The sequence below is a fragment of the Panicum virgatum genome, chromosome 9N, assembly GCF_016808335.1.
Source record: "Panicum virgatum strain AP13 chromosome 9N, P.virgatum_v5, whole genome shotgun sequence".
NCBI classification, from domain to species: domain Eukaryota; kingdom Viridiplantae; phylum Streptophyta; class Magnoliopsida; order Poales; family Poaceae; genus Panicum; species Panicum virgatum.
Window position 1 is genome coordinate 73,955,755 of NC_053153.1, and position 23,990 is coordinate 73,979,744.

General features: G+C 45.6%; 1 protein-coding gene and 1 long non-coding RNA gene across 2 annotated transcripts; one reads left to right on the forward strand and one right to left on the reverse strand.

The window, feature by feature from the left end:
- Nucleotides 1-16,190: 16,190 nt before the first annotated feature.
- LOC120691369 lies at nt 16,191-17,082 on the reverse strand. Its single transcript, XR_005682207.1, has 2 exons — nt 16,373-17,082; nt 16,191-16,292 (listed from the first exon to the last, which is right to left on the reverse strand). It is a non-coding gene; the product is annotated as an uncharacterized LOC120691369 (long non-coding RNA).
- Nucleotides 17,083-18,269: 1,187 nt separating this feature from the next.
- LOC120690446 (sugar transport protein MST4) lies at nt 18,270-23,774 on the forward strand. The gene is made up of 4 exons (XM_039973091.1): nt 18,270-18,514; nt 19,757-20,076; nt 22,246-22,370; nt 22,456-23,774. Exons 1-4 carry the CDS (start codon nt 18,382-18,384, stop codon nt 23,426-23,428), a joined length of 1,551 nt encoding a protein of 516 aa, XP_039829025.1. The 5' UTR covers nt 18,270-18,381; the 3' UTR covers nt 23,429-23,774.
- The last annotated feature ends 216 nt before the right edge of the window (nt 23,775-23,990 follow it).

Sequence of the window (23,990 nt, forward strand, 5' to 3'; positions counted from 1 at the left end):
CCGACCGGACTCGCCAAGCAGGGAAGGGGAGAGGAGTGGTGAAGTGAGATTGGCCGTGTTAGGGTTTATAATCGGGGGTTTGGTTTGTGAGCCTCCGCGGAGAAGAGACGAACGAGGATTTGATCGCCTCATTCGTACGATCGATGGAGTTTGAACCTGGCGGTTTTACTCTTTTGTCGCGAGGTGTAGACCTGACCGCCGTAGTAGACTGCCCGGGCCTCGTGGTCGTGGTGGAGTGGAGTGGAGCCACACCCACACCGCCACGGCGCCACAGCCCACTGCTCGTGCTTTTGCGCTTGCTTTGCCAGTCTGAAGGGCGCCGGGTTCGCTGCGGCCTTTTTCAGTTTTACCCGGCCGAGCTATGGATGACCTGCAAATTTCATCTGTGGAAAAACGGCAAGCAGTTTTCGAAAAACAAAAAGAAAAACGGCAAGCAAAAAAGGCCGAAATTTTTTATCTAAACAAACAATGAAGTCCCTGTCATTGCAAACTGGTCATCAACGTCGCATCTTGTAACCATATGTAACAGTCATCTTTGTTGCCTGAATAATAACAAAGTCACATAGGACTTAAGATGAATTCTCATTTGAGCCAAATTAGTACAACTGGGTATGTACCTCTTTATGGTGTTTCATGGCTGAAATAAGCAGTTTCATTATGAAGCTATTCATTCTAGCCATAAAAACTGATTATCAAGCAATTTGCAAAGCCGCAAGTGGTTTGTAACCAAAAAGAGTTACATCAAGTATGCAGATAAGATATCAACAACACCAGGAACGACAAACTTCAAGCATGAACACCTTGTTTGCCGGCCGGTAAACAAGTCTGAAGTCTGAACACACAAGAGTGGCAAAAGAAACGGTAGATCCAATTTCCAGGCTTACAATACGTAGATATGTCACGTCGCAAACTCATCGTAACTGAATGTTAGGCGTAATTTGAGAACAGAGATATGCCATGTAGCATCAAGTAATCATCAGCACAAATTGCTAACTACATGTCACGTCATAATTCAAACAAAATGATATCCAAGCAGTCAAGCTTTTTGACATCCATGATACACAAGCACAAACTTGGTTGGAGAAGCATTGAGAACAAAAATTGACCCACAGTCTAGAACAAATTAATCTATACTTGCATTATAAACAGCAGGCACAATATTATTACCAGTGGCACTAATCTTCCTAATGCATACTTATATGCGTCTCTCATTGTTATCTACGGGACATATTGATGCACACATTAGCATATACTATATCCCTTGTCAGGCCCCATCGATGCAGAACTTGATCATTTTGCCTCTTAATAATTCAAACAAGAGATCTATTCTATCGACCAATTGTTGAGAGCATCGGGAAGCTACAGGAGATCACCAACAAATTGCCGATGCCGCCAACACTGCTAATACCGGTATGACGAGCAAACTTTATTTCTTACTGCAAAATACTTGGGAATTTTGAATTTAAATAGCTTAGCTCCTCAGTGATATGCTAAATTCCTACCAGAGCCATATATACACATTTAAAACCTTTATACATATGCTGCTTGTGTTTGCATTGAGCATTGTCAAATTCTTTGTGATCCTTGTGAGATTCGCTTCATATTTTTAAGATCAAAATCACGTACACTCCATGTACTCAACCACTCATATGCTGACTTCTACACTGGAAGTTACGCAAGTATATGCCTTCCATCCATAAAAAATGCTCCATTCCTTTTTTGACAGAACTCTTTATATTCATCATGTAGAAAGATTTGGGCTATGTAAAAAAAGAAAAAAAATATAAATGTCCATGCCCCAAAAAGCATGAGAAGAAAAAAAAAAGAAGAAAGAAAAATGAAAGACAGCTCACATCTCAACAAAAGATAAAAGGGAGAGTTCTGCAAAAGGGGATGCGAGTTCCAGCCACAAAAATTCCACACACATGCTCATCTTGATCTGATTGTATGACTTGCTTTCTCTATTGGATCCAGTTTTTGACTTTGCAACATGTGCGGCCCGAGTATGCTACCTCTTCATTCCCTACCCTGAACTCCACAAAAAGCCATACTGAGATAGGGAGAAAGGAGGCAATATAATGCTTTGGTGAGGAATCATACACATTGAGCGATTTGAGAGAATCATTTGAGGAGTGAAGTTATTTTCTGTTCAAAAGATCCAAGTTATTTAGCAGGAGGAGTAAAGTCGATTCGTCTCTTTGCGTCGGCTACCAGTAAAGCATCAGCTATCTGAAGAGCAGCATCAGAAGAGCCGAGGCGCTGAGTCCATCATGCAGATTGAGGCGTCGACTATACAAAGTTTCAAAGCATTCATACTTTGAAACTTGGGGGGCATGTGTTATCGCCATAAATTAACAGGGTTAATTAATGGGCCGCGAGCAAATTGGGCTTAAAGCAGGAATTAAAGAAGGTTTGTGAATCGGCTCCTGCGTGAGTGTTTGGGCCATGTGGGCCATGTATCTTTAGATTTAGTTCAGTTTGGGTTAGAGATAGAGTCCGATTTGGACACGTTGGTTTAGATTGTTTTCCAAGTCTCCGGACTATAAATATGTACCCTATGATATTCATAAAGGAGAGAAAATGTCATCAAGTCTCGCAACAACAATTCTCGGCGCACCGCCACCCATAATCCTAGGGTTTCATCCAAGTAAGCGACATGCTGTCCTGATCACTTCTTGTGATCAGGGCAGCATTGTTCTTGTTTTTACCTTGGTATTACTCGTACTGAAGCGTTTTTTATGGCGAGTAATGCTAGTTATCCCAATGTTCGTAGCATAACCTTTAGTAGATCTATCATGCTCTTGTTGTTTATCATCTACGAATATCATGTTATCTCTGCATGATCATGTATTAATCTTACGCTATTTCTCGTTGCATAGGAATTAGTCGCGTGGAGATAACACCCTGCTTCTTTTTTATCTAATAGATCTAATCTGTTATGGTTTGTTCTTATACTTAAGAATCGGCTTAATATCTGCTAGGTTAGGCCTTGCAAACGGGTTGGATGATCCGGCGACGTATTAGATGTTTTGCTATGATCTTAATAGGGATTGATCCGGGAATCGGCTTTCGCTTATTCTTAGGCCTCTTTTCTGGTTAAAGTTTGGTTATCTATTACGCTCGTTAGGCCTAATTACGTGTAGGATGTTCCGATCTAGCAGTGAAGCTTTTACCGTTGTGAATTGGATTAACTAGATCTAATTGAAGCAGTTTTTGCAGTTATTTGCTTTATCTATTAACATCCAGATATGCAGATCTGATCTGACACCGGGACTCGATCGGCTCTTTAAAGCCGATGCAAGAGTCGTACCGGGGAGCCGACCACGGCTCGGACTAATGTTTACATGTGTCTGTGTATGCAGGCAAACCATCGAAAGCATATTTGCACCTTCCTGATCGGGTATAGGTCAGGTGGCACGCCCTGCATCTCCAGAAGCATCGGCGTGTGCCAGGATCTGGGCCGTTGACCGAGGGACCGGTGCCCGCCAGCGTCCCGGCAGCCTCCCGGCTCTTCGTGTTGCCTGTCGCTACTCGCCGGTGGGTTTTGACCGACAACAATAACACAATAATATATTAAGTTTGTTAAAAATGCATTAAATTAAATATGTTTACTAGTGATCCATGATTTTAATTTTATCCATTATCACTTCTAACGTATGATATTCATCACTATATTTTGAAGTATATAGAATCTAACAACTTATGACCAGTTGTATTTATTCAAAAGAATGAAGAAAACCAATAAATCAAATAAAAAAATCATTAATATGACAAGTGGGTCGACCCATAATACACATTGGGTCAATAGGTTCCGGCCCTATTGACCCATTTTGAAATTTAAGGTCGGCCCCTAGAACCCATTGGCCCTATTTTTATAGGTCGGATCAACTACCCAATGGGTCAACCCGACCCATTCCCATCCATAGCCTAGCTACACTTACGAACACAGCGGCATCTATCGGTGCGCGTAAGGACCATGCGCTTCGACATCAATGTGATCGATCGCCTGAACGACCCAGCTGATCGCACGCTCGCCCTAATATTAATCGAGAGCGAATCATTCTAGACGAACACCACTTTGCAGTCTCCCACTACATTCATACCGTCGTCGTCGTTGACAAATGACATGAGAGGGAGTCGTGTCGGTGCCGTGAACCACCTGCTTCGTTCCCGGCCTGTATCAGTTGCACTACTATAGAAACGCTACTTTGTTCCGGTTGGGAAACCCTTGTTGTCCCGGTTTCCCAACCGGGAACGCCAGGCCGGGACAAAGGGGGGGGTCCTTTTGTCCCGGGTCTGGCAACCGGAAAAAAGGCTACCTTTTGTCCCGGTCGGTAACACCAATCGGGACAAAAGGTGCTGCCAGCGCCACGTGGCTGGCGCACCCTTTTGTCCCTGTTGGTGCAACCGGGACAAAAGGTCATTTTTTTTCCTTTTCTCAATTTTTTTCTATTTCAATTATACTTTTGCATTTCAATTAAACTTATGTGTTGGAATTCAGTGTGTATGATCTCCACTAATATATATATATAGTTAGTTATATAATATTTGTCCTAGATAGTTTTCATATATAAATTAATTCACTTATATATATAAATATATATATATATACACATGTGAATTCCTCTACATATGAAAATGTCTAGGACCAATATTATATAAATATATAAATATATATACATATACATATATATTATTGGAGTGCTTATATATATAATACATACATACTCATAAATAGAAATTTAATATATTACATAGGTATATTCGTTCTAATTACATATATACACGTATATTATCATATTTGCTGCGATTGTCAATATTAGATAGTCCATCATAGTAGAATTCGCCTTTTGGATCGAGGACTTGGTCAACAATAAATCCGGACAATTGTTCTTGAATCGCCATAATCTTTTCCTCCGGTATGAGTTTATCGCGCATCTCCTCGATCTATGGAAAAAGGGGATAATTAATTTCGACTAATTAAAATACGAGTTCAAATATTAACAAGTTTTTTACTTACTTCCTCCTCCCAATCTGTCCAGCCCTTTGGAGGACCTACCAGACCATGGATGTTCTCGCATACATAGTATGCACATAATACAGTGCATTGTTTCTGCCTCATACACTTTAAGAGAGAAGAAATTATCAGGTATTTACATGAATATATAATAAAACTAATGAATCGTGCAACGAATCATCCAAGTGCGTGCCGCAAAATCTGTCTTGATCTTCAATTCTTTGTCAAATTTGCCTGGATGATTTTTAGCGAATTCTTTCCAAATCCTGTGCATGATTAGAACAATTATAGTCAAGTAACAAAGTGATTCAAATTATCGGTCATCGACGGAGTAGTGGTAGAATTACTTTTTCATCATATTAAGAAGATTTTCGTATTGTTCTGGAGGTCTCCTCAATGAGTCCATAACTACGAGTAGGCTCTTCTCGGGAATTATGACAATTAGGACCCAGTGTTCACTGCAAGATTATACGGAGGCAGTTATTGGAAGTTAAGGTTTAAACAATTCGATTACAGAATAGAAAGAGTTAGACGAAAGGAATCATTCACGCAAAGTTGTAAGGAAACAATATCATTTGCTTGTTGTGATGAACGCTTATGTACTTGAACAAGTTTTGGAATAGCTCATCGGAAGTGTCGCGTAGAATCCTCCAATTACAAGTAATTGGGTCGATGAAGCCGAGGTGAGAGTATCCCTTTCTCCTGCAAGTTTGTATCTCCATTCTACATGATACCGAATAAATCAAGGGATCAGTATGTTGAGATCATGCAAAATAATACGTAAGGAGAGTAAAATACTTATAGAACCCACAAGCCGACCATAGAGATGTCGAGGTCCTCCTGATGGAATAGTTGATAAATTTCTTCCCAGTTTATCCATATAATGGCCTCCCCCCGTAAAAAATCGTCATCTTTAATCTTTGCGCCCTGCATGAAGATGTAATCGGCCATCGCACGCATGTAGTGCTGGTGCAGCTTATACATTTGCGTTGGAAGCACGGACACTACTTCGGGGGGGGTACAAGAGATTTGCCCAGCTCATATGTCCATTTGACGACCACATCGGCCTTTGGAATATCTTCTCCCCCTGCAATCTGAGCCGCCGTCAGGTTTGATTCTTTAAAAAAATGTAACAAAGTCTTGTTGTTGCGTCGTCTGTCCCACTACGAGAGGCTCTATTGATTGTTTCTTTTGGGCTCCGAGCTGTGGAACGTTGGATGACGACGACTTTGATTGTCTCTTCTTTTTCTCAGAAGTTTTGATAATTGTGCGTTCGTAGTCTGAAGGGGGATCTCTCGGAATGAATTTTCTCTTATTTGCTTCGCACATTCCCTTAAAAAATTTCAAATCTATCGGATTTATCACTTTCTCGGGCTCCGGCTCCAGCTTCGGCTTGAAGTGCTCTTTAACTCTTTCTTGAGTTATCCGATCGCATTCTTCAAGGCTCATGTCCCAGGTTTAATAGGAGCCTCTTTGGTTTTCTTCTCCTTTTCCTTCTTCTTTAGAGGCTCCTTAGCCGGTGCAGCTACCTTCTTTGCCGGCGGCGGAGGGGGTGACCATGGAGGCGACGGTGACGCTTGAGTGTTCATCGGCGCATGAGATGATGGTGATGGAGAATGTGCCGGTGAACCTTGCCAATACAGTGCTGCCCTTGGGGAGTTTGCGGAGATGCCGGCCTTGGAGAGGCATGCTAAGATGCCGGTCTTGGTGTTTGATCATCCGACTTTAGGACAATGTAGCTTTTATCCCATAGAATGTAGCCTGATAATTGTGCGTTCGTAGTCTGAAGGGGGATCTCTCGGAATGAATTTTCTCTTATTTGCTTCGCACATTCCCTTAAAAAATTTCAAATCTATCGGATTTTTCACTTTCTCGGGCTCCGGCTCCAGCTTCGGCTTGAAGTGCTCTTTAACTCTTTCTTGAGTTATCCGATCGCATTCTTCAAGGCTCATGTCCCAGGGTTTAATAGGAGCCTCCTTGGTTTTCTTCTCCTTTTCCTTCTTCTTTAGAGGCTCCTTAGCCGGTGCAGCTACCTTCTTTGCCGGCGGCGGAGGGGATGACCATGGAGGCGACGGTGACGCTTGAGTGTTCATCGGCGCATGAGATGATGGTGATGGAGAATGTGCCGGTGAACCTTGCCAAGACAGTGCTGCCCTTGGGGAGTTTTGCGGAGATGCCGGCCTTGGAGAGGCATGCTAAGATGCCGGTCTTGTGTTTGATCATCCGACTTTAGGACAATGTAGCTTTTATCCCATAGGATGTAGCCATGAATGGCTTCTGCTAGTGTCCTCTCCCCATCGCCTCCAGGAATATCAAGCTCGAGCGTATCCCAACCCTGGCACACCTGCTCCACGCCAACTCTAGTGTATCCTGGCGGAATTTGCTGCCCGTGGTACACGTCGCCTGGTTGGGTTGGCATAGCGGTACTGTACGCAACAGTGAACATTAAGTTCTTAATGGCAGTCTGCAGGTCACAAGGTGTCCGCTGGGTGATCTCATCCACTGGAAATCGCTGCGGGGCCGTCGCTTCAACTGCGGCCTGGATCCCCGTTGGCTCGACGACGGCGACGTCTGTGGAAGCGCAGCTGCTTTTCCGCTGAGACAGATGATCGGCTGCGACATTAGGCTCTGGAGGCACCGTTTGCGCTTGCTGTTGCTAGCTCATTGCTATGGCCACTTGGCGTTGAACCTCTTCCTCTAGTCTTTGATCGTGTGACATGAGTCGTTCCTCTAGCCTTCGCAAGTGCTCCCGCTCATCATTCTTTCTTCTTTGCCGGCTTCTATATGATTCAATGTAATCCCTGAACCCATACTTCCACGGAACCACGCCTTTGCCTCTTTTGCGGCCCAGATGCTCTGGATTCCCAAGGGCGTAAGTCAGCTCGTCCCTCTCTCTATCCGGCTGGAATGTTCCCTCGGCCGCTGCTTGTATGGCCTCCTGTAGTCTCTGGGCTGCTCGCTGGATGTTTGGCCCATAGATGCAGTCACCAGTCAATGGGTCCAAACTTCCCCCGTGACCATAAAACCATGTCCTTGACCTTTCAGGCCAGTTCATGGTCGCAGGTTGGATGCCTCTGTCAAGCAGATCCTGCTCCATCTTCTCCTATTTGGGTATTGCAAGCTTGTAGCCTCCTTGGCCTAGAGTGTGATGGTACACTTTCTTCGAGGTGTTGTCTTTGGCCTTCTGCACCTTCTGAAGCCCAAGCTCTGAAGATTTGTATTCCACAAATGCATCCCAGTGACCCCTGAGCTTTTCGAGCTTGCCGGTAAATACAGGTGTGGTCCCGGTCTTGATATATTTCTTCGTCAAAATTTTCTTGAATGATTGCAGCTATTCGGCCATCTTACTTAGGGTCCAGCGCTTTCATATCTCTTCGGATTTAGCTGGAACCATGAAGTTTTTCTTAAGCTCCCGCCAGCACCATTCTTTTTCTCTTTCGGGTACCGCATCCCGTTCCTCGCTTGGATTGTAAGCTTTCTAGAGCCTGAAGCTAATCGGGATGTGGTCCCTGACAATACATCCGGATTGTCTTATGAATTTTTTGGCGGCAGCTTTTGGAGCGATCGGTTCGCCATCTGGACCAACTTCTGTTATAATGAACCGCCCTTCCAGTTTTTTGTTGGGTCTCGCTTCGTCTTTTTCTGCTGCGACGATGATCCAGACGGCTATAAAAAACATCCATAGTATTCATATAGATTCAGATGAAAATATGATTGTCACTACAAATAAGTATAGTTGTGATATGTACATTAGCACTTTGTTCAGCAGCAGCGTCATCCTGAATAGATGGTGGCTCAATTCCATCACTGGACATATTCAAATATATGTCGGTATTGCTGCCATCATTAGCTTGTTCAGGGACATCTCCTTGACCTTCGGCAATCATATTCAACAGGAACTGTTCGTCTTCCGCGTCTGTGCATCGTGGGTCCATCGTAACTAAAATATGAATACAAATAAAACCCTTAAAAATTCTCTAAGTAATTCACATCAATATTGACTAAGTAATTCTCCAAGTATGTCACTAAGTAATTCAAAGAAATATTCACTTATTAATTCACACAGTATTTCACTAAGTATTTCACATATTATCCGACTGCTCAACGTCTACTCACGATCGCAACGCCAAAACAAAGTCCAGCACATACACATACATGCAAACAAGGCAAAAACTAAGAAACAGTACAACAATATATAAAAACAGCAAACAAAACTGAGCTAGAACTATTCTACGCGTTACAACGATCGCGTGGACAGAAAGAACGCCTAAAAGGGCCAGGGAGGCTCAGTGCGGCACGCGTAACCCACCTGGGGTCACAGCGGGGCTCGCCGGGGCGCAGAGCAGCGGGCACAGCTGCGGGGGCGGATCTGTGGAGGCGGGCTCGCCGGCGAGCGCGTTCGCGCGCAGTTCTGGGCACGGGAACTGGGCAAAAGGGCGTGTGCGCGTGCGCAGTGCAAGGGTGACGCGAAACCGAGTCGGTGCGGTGCTGTGCAGGGCCGCAGGGGCATGGCCGCGGTGGAGCAGCGGCGGCAGAGCGCCGGTGTTCGCGTTCTGGCTGCAGGGGTAGCTACGGCCTACCGGAACCGGCGTAAAAAGGATCAGGGAGGCAACGAGGTGCTCACCGAGGGCCTGAAGTGGAGGATGCTGCAGTGCAGGATGGCCGGCGTCGAGATCCGGCGGGGGCGCTCGACAAAGCTCGTGGGCGAGGTCGTTGCAGGACGGCTCCGGGCTTCTGATCCCCACGAGCGGGTTCTGCGTCGCGATGCGAAGCCAAGGAGGTAGTCAGCGCGGCTGGGGGGACACCAGCGGTGAGGAAATTCCACGGCGGAGTGGAGGCCGGGGCGGCGAAGACGAGGTGGCACGGGGGGAGTACGGCAGTGCACCGGTGAGCGGCCTGGCGGGGTCGTCGTCCAAGGCGGCCGGGGCGTGGAGCAGTGGAGGCGCTCGGGGATGGTGGGGGACGTCGACGGCACTCGGGGACGGCGGCAGAGCAGATCAAGAACTGTGCCCAAGTGTTGGAGGAAGGCGGAGGAAGAAGGGACATATATAGGGGGCCCCCTTTTGTCCCGGGTGAAGCCACGACCCGGGACAAAAGGCCCTTTTGTCCCGGGTCGTGGCTCCACCCGGGACAAAAAGGTGTTTTTGGGCGGGCCGGGAAAATTCCCAGCCCGCGGCCCACCTTTAGTCCCGAGTGGATCTACCACCCGGGATAAAATGGGTCCGTTTTCCCTCATTCCCGCCAAATCTTATGTTTGTTTATGTTTTTTTTTACTTCTCTTTTAAAATAGGCTTTCATTTATTAATTCAGTTAATAAAATTATGATTCCAAAAATTATGGAACAAAATTTCTAATCTCTATATAAACTTGATACACGCAAAAAAATAATTAATTTTCATTCAATTGATTGGGTCAACAAAATATCTAACTTTTTTGAAATCATATTTGTTATTTTGACCATGCAAAAATATATTAGGTGAACAAATTTTTTTTAAACTGTTGCTTTTCGACAGAAAGTGGATTCTATCACGATATTAACGTTTAAAAAGTGAATTTTACATAAAATTAAGCAATTTCATGATATTAATGAGTAGTGTGTGAGTTTGAGAGATAGGTGTTAGTGTTGTGTTAGTGAGAGAGTATAGTGTGTTAATGTGAATGTAATTTCATGAAATAAATAAAATTAGTTGAGTAATCCATTATTGAATGAAAATTATAATTGAGTCTGGTAATTAAGTGAAAAATATAAAAAATGATATATATATATATATAAAACACATAAAGTATAATCGTACAGTACATATATAATAAAAGTATTGGAATTGCGATTACATTTTAATACAATAATATAAAATGATTCAAGTACATGAAGGATTAACGGTAACAGACTTTCTATTCACAAATGTCCCTTGATTATGATCACGGCGCAAGTATGGAGCATCATCATTGGCTAGCAGGACGCATGGATCAGCATTTACTTCGAAAGGTGGAATGACAACAAAATTATTATATTCTTCTGACAAGTCTGTCTTGTCCTCCACTCCAACGATGTTTCTCTTTCCTGATAGAACTATGTGTCGCTTAGGCTCATCCTTTTGCTTGTTTATCCCCTTCTTTGGCTTGTTGGACATGTCCTTAATGTAGAAAACCTGAGCAACATCCTGATCTAGGACAAATGGCTCGTCTCTATACCCAAGATTGTTGAGATCAACTATTGTCATCCCATACTCATCTTTTGTTACCCCTCCTCCAGATAGCTTAACCCATTGGCAACGAAATAGAGGCACCTTGAAATTGGGACCGTAATCCAGCTCCCATATCTTTTCAATGTAGCCGTAATATGTGTCCTTTTTTTATTATTGTCCGTGGCATCCATACGAACACCGATGTTTTGGTTGGTACTCTTTTTATCTTGGGCTATCGTATAAAATGTGTTTCCATTTATCTCGTACCCTTGGTATGTTAAGATATTTCAAGATGGTCCCCTAGCCAATAAAAACAGTTGTTCACTTATATCCATGTTAAGATATTCCAAATAATTGAGTGCTGCCCTATGAAAAGCACTAGATTTTTTGGACCGACGACCTACTCGAGTTGTGCCCTTCTCTCCAGAAGGACAACGATCACCCCCACCGGCGCCACTCCCTCCAGCTGCTGAAGCCATATTTTACTGAAAAATACATTTATTTTTCACAAAATTATAAATTCTTACCATTACAATGCAAATATTATTTACTATTACAATTACAGTGATCAGATTAATAACTCTTGCAAATAACAATGAAATCATATAAAAAAGACGAAATGTATCATTAATTGAAAGAAATCTCTATAACTTCTAATTACTTTGATACCCTTCAGTTCCAGGAGTACACACTTTTCAATATCCAGAAACCCTATAGAAGAAAAAAAACCTTTATTTCTGAAAATGTATATGTCAGTAATCTCAACCCTGCGGTAATGACACTGTCTTTCAGGGGGACACGGTGCTGTACAAGGATGTCACCAATCGGCCAGTTGCAGCACCAACATTTACGATTAATAGGCACAGCACTTGGCACAGGAAGCGTGCTCGTTGATATGCTCTCAGTACAACAACGGCCATGCTGACTGCGTCAAATGCTGTCTTCTTATCAATCGGAAGTGCTGGTGATGCGACCAACCGATTCGCGGCGTCCTTATAGCGCATCGTGTATCCCCGAAAGGTAGTGCCGTCAACGTTGGATGGAGATTCACGATGTATACTTGTTTCGAAATAAAGATTTTTTTAGCTTCTAGATGGTTTCAATGTGAGCCTGAATAAATACATCACTAGAGTCAAAATAATCCATTCATAATACAAAAAATTGTAATATACTCGTATCATTAATTCATTCATGAATACAAAAATCAACTATCCACAATATGGTCATATATACAAGCACATCACATGAAGTGTCTACACTCATTCTAAAAATTTCTACTATCCACATACTCATCTAAATCTAAAATAAAATCACACCTACATATGCAATCTAAATGTCCAAGAAATAAACTAGCTACACATTTTCTCTATTTCTAAAGCATGAAATGAGCTATACAAGCCAAGGAAGAAGAGAAAAACAAGCCCCAAACCTTTAGCGCCGATGGATGGACGGAGAATCAAAGATCTTCACAAATGTGGTGAAGAAATGAGTAAGAACTCCTCTCTCCCGAGCCAAGAACAGCAAGAACAAGTGAGCTCCATGGCTCGGGCGGGGGGAGAGGGAAGGGGATAAGGGGGCCAAGGAGTTTTGTCCCGGTTGGAGACACCAACCGGGACAAAACGGGGGCCTTTTGTCCCGGTTGGTGCCTCCAACCGGGACAAAAGGCCCCTGTCCCCCCCTCCCCCCACCCGCTGGCCCAGTCAGTCGTTGGACCCGGGACAAAAACCACCTATTGTCCCGGGCTCAAAAACTATCGGAACAAATGGCCTGGAACAAAAGCCTGTTCTATAATAGTGTTGGCACCTACAAGGTAGCTATAGTAGTCGACAAGTTCGCTTCGCTGCTGACGACTGCGAGCTCCGCTCCGCCCCAGAAATTCAACGACCCTGCAATCTCGTGCGTGCTAGCTGCTCATGGAACACATGCGATTCGTCGTCCTGGACTTTGGCTGCGGCGCTGGGGAATTGAGATTAAGATTAACAATGGCGGCCGGCGTCTCGTCACCGCGCGTACACCTGTGCGGTGGGGAATAGATGTACCGTCGACGAGATGGACGCGTGTCCACAGTGAGGAATAATATAATAGCAAGTTTACGGTTAGCATCATCAGTTAACCGGCGAGTCAAAGCCCAACCCGGACTGGATGCGCCCGCGCGCGGCCGCCGGGGCAGAGCGGCAGTTCGCGATCGACGTGCCCGATCGCGACCCGACCGCACGCGGAAACGGAAACGCACAACAAATCTCTACCTAACGAAATCTGCACCAGAGAATCTGGTCACACATTGGGCCACATCGCCCTTTTATCTGATCCACTGGATGTTGATCAGACGTCCAAACTTGGCCAAGCAGCCAGCGTTCCAGAGCCTTAGTCTCCACGGCGATGAAACATCGAGGCTCGCTGCCAGGCACATGCTCCACCCAGCTACGGTCCACGACACACGTTTCTCCCACGGTGGGCCCCCTCCCTCGTTGATTTACTGAAATGAGTGGTTGCATATAAAATAAAGGAAGCAGAAGTGCTTGCAGCTTCGAACTGTTTGCTATTTAGCTCAAAACCTGACAGCTATTCATCTCCGTTAACAAGATTCGAAGTAGGATTTGAGACTATTGGTTTATCTAAATATTGTGACTTCCAAACATATATTGATCTTCATGTAGATTTTGGTTCACGCTGGACAACGAAGCGTCTCGAGATTCTCAATTGAAATTTCAAAATATTGGTATTGTCATATTTTCACAAGTAGGATTGCATGATTTTGTGGATGGCTGATCCCTATAATATAACAGCCCCTTATGTAAATATTGCATGAGGATTTGATGCCCTTTCCGTGCAGTATCTTTTGTCCACAAGCAAAATTTGATGTCTGCTGAATTTTTGTAGGAACGTTTCTTTCTTGAGAAGTTTTGGGATACTATCAACATATTTTTCAGGTACTTATCACGATCTTGCAGTCAGAACAATAGAAAAATGCAGTAGGCAATGGGTACACATCTCCATACTATGACTTGGCTAAGCTTAATTTAGAGGGCAAGCAAAACAAAATAGGGAATACTAAGGCACTAATCAAAATTTCTTACGTATCTTGTTACAAATAAAGCATGTGAAAATCTCACGTTGATCACTCTTGTATATATTGTATTATTTGATACTCATCTAAATGCTAATATTACAAAACAAGCATGGCACGATTATCTTACAACAAAACATTAGCTAGACAATAGCTTACAAGAAAAACAATGGCCTGACTCGGAACTGCGCGGCAACGCCGCGCACTGAGTTCTAGTTCGTTAGGAAAATTGCAACACGGAAAACCGTCGCTGCCCTCAGACGTAGTCGTACGTGATTCTGATACCATTTTTATTTTTATTTTTTTACTTACTCAGCAGGAACTGCTGACCCTGCAAGATTCTGCGTAGCATTCCGAGATTTTCCTGTCACGAGATGGCGAGCTGCTAGCCTGCTAGCGCGCCCAGGTGTCCCTGTCACTCGTCAGCGACTGCGAATATCTTCGCGCAGACAGTTGGGCTTCAGGTCAGGTGTGGGTTCAGATGGCGGACTGAACAGTGCTCCGGCACCGGCGGCGGCCACCGCCCTTGCGTGCAACGGCGCATCGATCACGTCGTCCGGCAACCCAAAAAAAAGGGCGAGGCGGCGAAGACCGGCCGCGAGCTCACTTACTCGCGCATCATCTCCCAAACGCGGGGCAACGTTGCCAAATCAGTTTCTTGCGACGTGCGGCCGCATGGCATCAGTTCAGGCCTAGCGATGTGATCTGTTGACTCTCAGAAAACGTGCGGAAGGAAAGAAGCGCGCCCAGGTGTCCCTGTCACTCGTCAGCGACTGCGAATATCTTCGCGCAGACAGTTGGGCTTCAGGTCAGGGGTGTGGTTTCAGATGGCGGACTGAACAGTGCTCCGGCACCGGCGGCGGCCACCCGCCCTTGCGTGCAACGGCGCAATCGATCACGTCGTCCGGCAACCCAAAAAAAAGGGCGAGGCGGCGAAGACCGGCCCGCGAGCTCACTTACTCGCGCATTCATCTCCCAAACGCGGGGCAACGTTGCCAAATCAGTTCTTGCGACGTGCGGCCGCATGGCATCAGTTCAGGCCTAGCGATGTGATCTGTTGACTCTCAGAAAACGTGCGGAAGGAAAGATGCTGGGGGAGGCTAGATGAAAGAACGTGGCGAATTGGACTTTGCATCGTGAAGGGAATTGGAGTACTTATGACCGGTCATCAGCACACATGTTTGCACGGCTGTTTGTGTTCCTTTAATTAATTACGCATGGATTAAGCGTGTCTGATACGTACTTTTTTTTCTGATTATGTGGCAGCGGCGGCTTTTCTGTACGTTTCTATATCTCTGCAGGTCAGGTGAGAGCTCACATAGTGTCACATATCTTATATTCTCATATGATCATATCTTTCTCACACGCAAAAAAATATGATCATATCTTCAACAGAACACGGTTACGTGTGCGTTTTCAGAGTATGAGCTCGAGGTAATTATTTCGTTCCATTTATCTAAAGAAAATCCTAACAGAATCACGAGTAATATATAATGCGAAAACATTCTGCAGTCTGGCTGGGATGTGCTCCTGCGTGTGTCGCCGACCTGGTCAGAAACGAGTGTAACCCTTCGCAACCTAGCTAATAAAATTCTCTCTTTCCCTCAAAAAAAAAAAACACTGCGCAAACAGATACAAAACCAAAACCGCAACTAGCACCACTTGACAAGGCCGGGCAAGAAAAATGTGGCTATTTTCCACAGCAGAAAACAGGCACTACTCAGTTCTGCCAAAACGCTGGCGTCTATGAATGATTATGACATGATAGAAGATGGAAAACGCTAATAAGGTAACTCAGCCGACCAGGAGTCCATTCCTTGCGCCGCGAGTATAATATTCACTAGAAATGCTCGCGGCATTGCCGCGTATGGCCATGTTGCTTACAACCTTGGTGTTGCAGAAACTAATTTAGTACTCCGTATTGCTTAGCTGAGGCTGTGAATTCATCACTTGTGCAGAACAATATATTTGAACAAGCAGGAGATACATTTGGTAATATGCATCTGAGATGTTGTTCCTTGGACTACTCAGATTAATTAACGAAACATGAGTACTGGGCTAAGATATAGGTGTCTGAATTTAAATTCAGAACTGAAATAATACCCTCTTTGAGATGTCCTCATTGCTGGAATATCATTTTCATTTATATACCACCGACATGCAGAAGTTCCACTGAGGAACTTGTAATCTTCTCGATATATTTTCATGAGTGTGCCCACAAATATTGCTATAACATGATGATTCTGGCCAATATCAAAGACTGCCTCAACATCGAATAGAAGAGCTTGTCCTGAAAGTGATAAATCAATTGTGTTTCCCCTGCAAGTAATTAAAAAAATAAGCATGGAAGCTGTATTATCTTTATATACTATATTGGTAGGATAAGTTAGTAATTCATGATAAAACAGGGAAAATTACACTTTGTAGCTTAAACAATGATGATGCAATATATGTTGTACCTTTTTTTCCACTCCTGGTCTTTGCTTGGGATCAGTTCTTGTTGCTAGTTCCTGAAAATACATGGCAAGTTTTTGTCACAATAAGTAGTACTCAAATTGAAACAATGAAAATCAACATAGCATCTCATATAGTAATCTGACTGGGGTCACCCATCGATAAGCATATTTGTGGGATCGAATTTTTGAACCCCTGTTTTTGTATCGTTTGATAGCAAGCTAGTTCATACATTAAATTGAAGGATTGTGAATTAAAGTGATATGGTGAAGGAGGAAGCAAGGTCTGAACGCATTAGAAAAAAGGATATGCCATGCCTCCGGCTGGAGATCAACATTAAGAACTACTGCATACGCTGGTGTACTAGAGATTGCGACGGCAGCACGGATGGGGATGGGAACAAACAGGTGCAGGTAAGGGAAGGGACGAAGGAAGATGGGTAAAACGCTTTCTCTTCTGCCTGGGATTTCCCGAGGGTTCCGGAAGGCAGTAGAACTACACACATATACAAGCCACGTTGAAGGTTCCGGTGACGTCCGATTTTCATCCAACGCTTGAGGGAAAGTAAGTGACGTGGCTCAATAGAATGCCCTGGTTTGGTGCTGGAATCAGTTAGAGATGTGAACCCATCCTCACGTGAGGTATAATTTTCGTTGGTCGCTCTTCAAGTCAAGGTCCTCCATTCCCATGGCATGAATAATCCATCGAGCAGAGCAGCACTGCTAGGACAGTTGCAATCTGCTGGAGCCACTCCAGAGTTTCAGAGACGGGGTGTTTAGTTATTGAAAATTTTTGGTTCAAAAGTCACATCGATTGTTTGACTAAATGTCGGGAGGGTTTTTCGGGCATTAATTAAAAAATTAATTTCAGAACTCGCTTGGAAACCGCAAGACGAATCTTTTGAGGTCTTTGACCGCATCATTAGCATATGTGGGTTACTGTAGCACTTATGACTAATCACGTACTAATTAGACTCAAAAAATTCGTCTCATCGTGTACATCCATACTGTGCAATTAGTTTTGTTGTTTAACTATATTTAATGTTTTATGCATGTGTTCAAAGGGGAGATAAAAAATTTTGGCCAAAAAATTTTGGGAACTAAACGGCCCCGGATGCGTTAGGTTCTGATGAGTAGGCCCATGGAATCGGAGAATTGTCAAAAAGGACGGCGCCCTCTCCGTTTTTTTCCAAAGTGCTGCTTCTACCATTCTCTTGTTTTCCAAAAAGGAGCTGCGAGATCAAAAGAGTTTGGAATGGATAAGACATTTTTTTCCTCGAAAAGTCGACGTGCTTATGCTCACACTGCACAGCACTACAGCAGCCACAGGGCTGGCCGCTTTTGGATTGAGAATCCCGGAAGTCAGGCCCGTGGGCCGTGGAGCCGTCGCTGACTAGCCTAGCCTGAGCCAGCCGCGCCGGCCCGTGAGCCGGACTTCGCGTGGTCCCCCCAGCGGTGACGTGGCGGCATCCGGCCGGTCGGACGCGTTTGAAATTTCTTCGAGGAGCCGGGCTTCCCCCTCTATATAAACCGGGAGTCTGGGAGCCTTGCGGTCATCTCCCTCCGCTCCGGTTGTGTGTGGATACGAACACTTCGCCTGCAAGTACTTCTTCAACTCGAGGGGAGCATCAGAGGTCGCCGCCTCATCAGGGAGCCAAGATGGCCGGAGGGCTCTCGGTGTCGGCGCCGTCCGGCGTCGAGTTCGAGGCCAAGATCACGCCGATCGTGATCATATCCTGCATCATGGCGGCCACCGGCGGTCTCATGTTCGGCTACGACGTCGGCATCTCAGGTACGCCCGGCGACCTCCTCAATCTCATCCATCTCCGATCCTCGCGCATGTGTCTAGACGGTCGATATGTCCCTCTTCGTCCCTTCGATTCTGCTCTCCAGAGAAGGGTTATTTCCTACCAATGGATAATTGGATATGGGTAATCCACCATGGAGTTTTGCAATCCCGTTCGTCTTCCTGAAAACACAAATGGATAAGAACAAACATCAAGGGGAGTTAATGGAGTTTTTACTCTATCCATTAAGGAGCCCCATAAACACCAGAATCGAAGATATTCCAACTTTTCTTTGCCTCCATTTTTGAATCTTTTTTCCCTTTCAAGCTTGCTCTCAAAACGACAAGTACATAAGAATCTGCGAGGATCCCCATCACTATTATTTCTGTGGAAAAAATATATCATGCTGTGAGCTAGCCATCTGCTTTGACAGGATGGCTAGTCAACGCATGAGTAAGCCATGGATGGAGCCTGATGAGACACAGCTTTCCTTCCAAAAAAAATTGTGTGGTCTTTTTTCTTTCCTGGTCGATAATTCGTTGCCAAAAAGGATGATATTTATCCAAAAAAATAAATAATGAACCACTCGTGTCTGAAACCGTGAGCTGCTTAGGTCTACGGCAACAGGATTTCCTTTTTCCAGATACCGCAAGAAAATCTTGAGCAAAGAAAGACACATGTTGGGACCCCCTAGGTTTCCGTTGAAATTTTGAAGTCTTTTTTATGGTCACTAAATGCACAAACCCCATGATATTATTTAATTTAGTGTAACCGACGGCTTTGTTCATACAGTAGATACTACACACTAGCGCATGCCCCAAGTTGTATGCACATGCACACAAGGACAAACGAGAAAATTATAGTATATTATCTTCATGGTTATGAAAGTAATTGTGTATTGCAAAGGTCAAACGGTGGTACTAGATAGTATGATGCAAAGCATCCAGCTCACCGGTAAATAAAACACAAAAGTACTGCAATATACTTTCGTCCTTTTCAAGAGTATAAGTAAACAACAGGGATGCATTTTTTTTTCGTAGATTTTTTTTTTCATGGCAAGAGCTAGCAGCCATGACTAACAAGCTAGTGTGTTTGAAAAATTTGCATCACCAGGACGACGAACTTGGACAAAGAATCGATGACAATCGATCGCTCTCGTGTTAAATACATATATAGTAGTTGTGCTAAATAAATTAAAATAAAATATCATGGACAGATATAAACATACAATTAATTATTGTGCGCAGGCGGTGTGACGTCGATGGACGACTTCCTGGGCAAGTTCTTCCCGACGGTGCTGCGGAAGAAGAACGAGGACAAGGACAGCAACTACTGCAAGTACGACAACCACGGCCTGCAGCTGTTCACGTCGTCGCTCTACCTCGCGGGGCTGACGGCCACCTTCTTCGCCTCTTACACCACCCGCCGCCTGGGCCGCCGCCTCACCATGCTCATCGCCGGCGTCTTCTTCCTCGTCGGGGTCGTCTTCAACGGCGCCGCCCAGGACCTCGCCATGCTCCTCGTCGGCAGGATCCTGCTCGGCTGCGGCGTCGGCTTCGCCAACCAGGTAACTAATTAACACAATAGCAATCCATCCAGCAATTATTACTACCAGCATTATTTGCATTATTGCCCTGGCGTTTCTTTTATTTCGTCCTTTAGTTTCGCTGTCACGTTACGTTTCGTCGCAGTAACGTGTGATGTGCGATGGAAGAAGAAGCATAGTCTTCAGTCAAAAAGTATCGATCGCCAGGGCCAGGAATATACTTCAGGTCAAACCGGTGGCCGGTTTCAGGATTTGTTAGCACGCGCGAGCTGAGGCGTTATTTTTCTGCATCCATGAGGAGGACGTGCGTGTATTTTAGTCACCGTACGTCCATGGTCGGTCACGTCCCGATCCGGGTCTTAAATTTGCACACGTCTAGGCCTTGTCAGTTCAGTGCTCCCCAAACTTTGTTTTTTTTTAAAAAAAAATACACACTCGACGCCTCCCTCGTTTGTACCATGGGCCCGTCCGTCTTTTCCGGAATTTTGGGGTCAAACACGTAGAAACTGCGTACGCGCCTAGTATAGTAGTGTTACTATACCCCAGCAGGCGGACACCTGGGCATGAGGCATCGGTGCCGGTGCCCGGTCTCGTACAGGACTTGCTGCGTGTTACGGTTATTTGGCGCCTCCCGTTGACAGCAACGGGGTGATAACCTTTTCAAGTTTCAAGATTCCCCAACTGCTCGCAGTTCACAATTGCTCAAGCAACTACTTGGACGGTTGGACCAATGAGCAGGTGATAGGTGTGCATCATGACTGTCGCTGTAAATTGGTTTTGCATCGTTTTTTCTTGGAGGAAAAAAAACACTTGCGGTGGGAGATTTTTTGTTTTTACTTGTACTGGTAATACGACTGCATAATCCTTGCGCAATTCTTGTGGGCTTGTGGCTGCTACTACCTACCTGCTCTGCTCTATAGCTGTCCCAGTTGCGATCAACGGAAACGACGGAGGAATCTGCAACTTTGAGCTCGATAGCCTTGCTGACTCTACGTGTAGACCACACGGGCCACGAACCAGGTCTGGGCCCCCAGCTGGTGGAGTTGTGGTAGACTGGTAGTCTCTCTAGTCCTGCAGGAAGTCACCTGCCATCTTCCTGGCTGCTAGGGAACTTGGCTTGAACCAGTACAGTCTGCCTGGACTCCTGTCTGTCAAAGATTCTGAACTGAAGACGATGCAGCCAAACAACCAGTAGCAGACTAGCAAGATTCCAGATGAGGTACGGTCCTCCACAACAGCATCAGAACGGAACCGGAGGAGCATTCGCGCATTGGCAAAAATGCAGAGGGTCATAAATTAATATGGTTGGCCCCTCCTAATAATAAAAAAACAAATTTCTGGCTCCGCCCCTGCTGCTAATCATCAATCATGCGGGTACCCAGTGTAGGCCAACATATAGGACATCCACAGCGCAATTATGTGAGGGCAGTGCTGATGTGATCAGTTTATTCAGCAGCTTTTAGGGAAAACAAATGAGCTTGATGGAGGCCTGCGATCAGCAAGCAGGCCAAGTAGGAGGGTAGATGTGTTGTCCTAGGCATATTGTTAAAGATTAGTGTATGCGTGCTTAGGTTCAAGCGCTTCAACTGCTACGGTCGGACAGATGCAGAAATGCAGAATGTAAGCACTGCACCAACCGCTCTGACAATCTTTTCCGCCGTCAGTAGATGTTCACATGGGGTGGTCACGGGTCGTGTATTTTGAGAATTTGGACTAGCTTTTGTTTTTTTTTATAAAAAAAGGAAATTGGACTTTAGGCTGACCTGAATATTGAATAGCTGGTGCGTCTCCATGGGTTGATTCCAAGTGGATAATATAGTTTCATTTCCCTATTAGAGAGTTATTAGTAGTTTCGTAGGGCCCAATGAGCATTTATTGCAGACCTCAGCCCAACGACTTCATTTGAAAACCCACTGGGTAACCTAGGCCCAATAGGCATTTTCCTAAAATCTCGGCTTAATGTTATTGATGAGGGTCGTCTCTGCTTTTCATTTTTGGTGTGCCACTGTCTGTCATTCAGCTCTCCCAAAATCTGCATCTGGAGAATAATAATGTTATTGGTTTTCAAAAAAAGAGAGAATAATAATGTTATTTTTCAGAAACTGTCTAGAATTAGTTGCATCTGTCAAAATACTAGTGGTATATTCTGCATCACAAACTGAGCTTCACCGATCCGATCCTGCCGTGCAGGCCGTTCCCCTGTTCCTGTCTGAGATCGCGCCGACGAGGATCCGCGGCGGGCTCAACATCCTGTTCCAGCTCAACGTCACCATCGGCATCCTCTTCGCCAACCTCGTCAACTACGGCACCGCCAAGTGAGTAGTCCCACTCCCACGCAGCAACCATGCCTGCGCTGTGCCGGCACTGGTGATGGATGGGACCTATGCTATTGCTATGCAGGATCCACCCGTGGGGATGGAGGCTCTCGCTGTCGCTCGCCGGCATCCCGGCCCTGCTGCTCACCCTGGGCGCGCTCTTCGTGACGGACACCCCCAACAGCCTCATCGAGCGCGGCCGGCTGGAGGAGGGCAAGGCCGTGCTCAAGAAGATCCGCGGCACCGACAACGTGGAGCCCGAGTTCAACGAGATCGTGGAGGCCAGCCGCATCGCGCAGGAGGTCAAGCACCCCTTCCGCAACCTCCTCCAGCGCCGCAACCGCCCCCAGCTCGTCATCGCCGTCCTCCTCCAGATCTTCCAGCAGTTCACGGGGATCAACGCCATCATGTTCTACGCGCCGGTGCTGTTCAACACGCTGGGGTTCAAGAACGACGCGTCGCTCTACTCGGCGGTGATCACGGGCGCCGTCAACGTCCTGTCCACGCTGGTGTCCGTCTACTCGGTGGACCGCGTGGGCCGCCGGATGCTGCTGCTGGAGGCCGGCGTGCAGATGTTCCTGTCGCAGGTGGCCGTCGCCGTGGTGCTGGGCATCAAGGTCACCGACCACTCCGACAACCTCGGCCACGGATGGGCCATCATGGTGGTGGTCATGGTCTGCACCTTCGTCTCCTCCTTCGCCTGGTCATGGGGGCCCCTCGGGTGGCTCATCCCCAGCGAGACCTTCCCGCTGGAGACAAGGTCGGCGGGGCAGAGCGTCACCGTGTGCGTCAACCTGCTCTTCACCTTCGTCATCGCGCAGGCCTTCCTCTCCATGCTCTGCCACCTCAAGTACGCCATCTTCGCCTTCTTCTCCGCCTGGGTCGTCGTCATGTCGCTCTTCGTGCTCTTCTTCCTGCCGGAGACCAAGAACGTGCCCATCGAGGAGATGACCGAGAGGGTCTGGAAGCAGCACTGGTTCTGGAAGCGCTACATGGACGGCGACAACCACCACATCGTCGACGGCAAGATCACCGCCAACAATGGCGCCTCCGTCTAATTAACTCCAATGCATCATCTGTTGATGCTTCAGAGAGTTCGTTCGTTCAGACTTGACTACTGCCGACAATGTACTAAAGGGAGAGCAATGTTCGGTTCGGTTATATGCGATAGGACAAGTGTTTCGGCCGGAGTTCATATCTTTGATTTTCTATATCATTTCGTGTTAGCAGAGCCAAGTTCGTCTGGATGAAATCTCAACATACGAACTCTTGTCGTGGCCTCTGTTTTAGCGTAGCTGCTGTGTATGCAAATTTGAAAGCCTGATGTGTGATTTATCATACTTGTAACCTGTTTGTGCAAGCATATGAAAAGCTCTCCAGCGCCATTTTACAGGTGAATGTTCATCCAGTTACGTGCGCTACTTGCTGTAATAGTGCATTAAGCATCAATTATTCCATCAACTTTACGACCGAGTATCAGAAGCAACACCAAGAAAGCTTTTCATAACCATGTTGCAGGGGTTAGGAAACTAAATTTGCTGCTGTAGTACTGATACAACTAAGTGGCCGCAGGAGGATTTTGACATTTACTACATATCATCATTATTATAAGAATCAAAG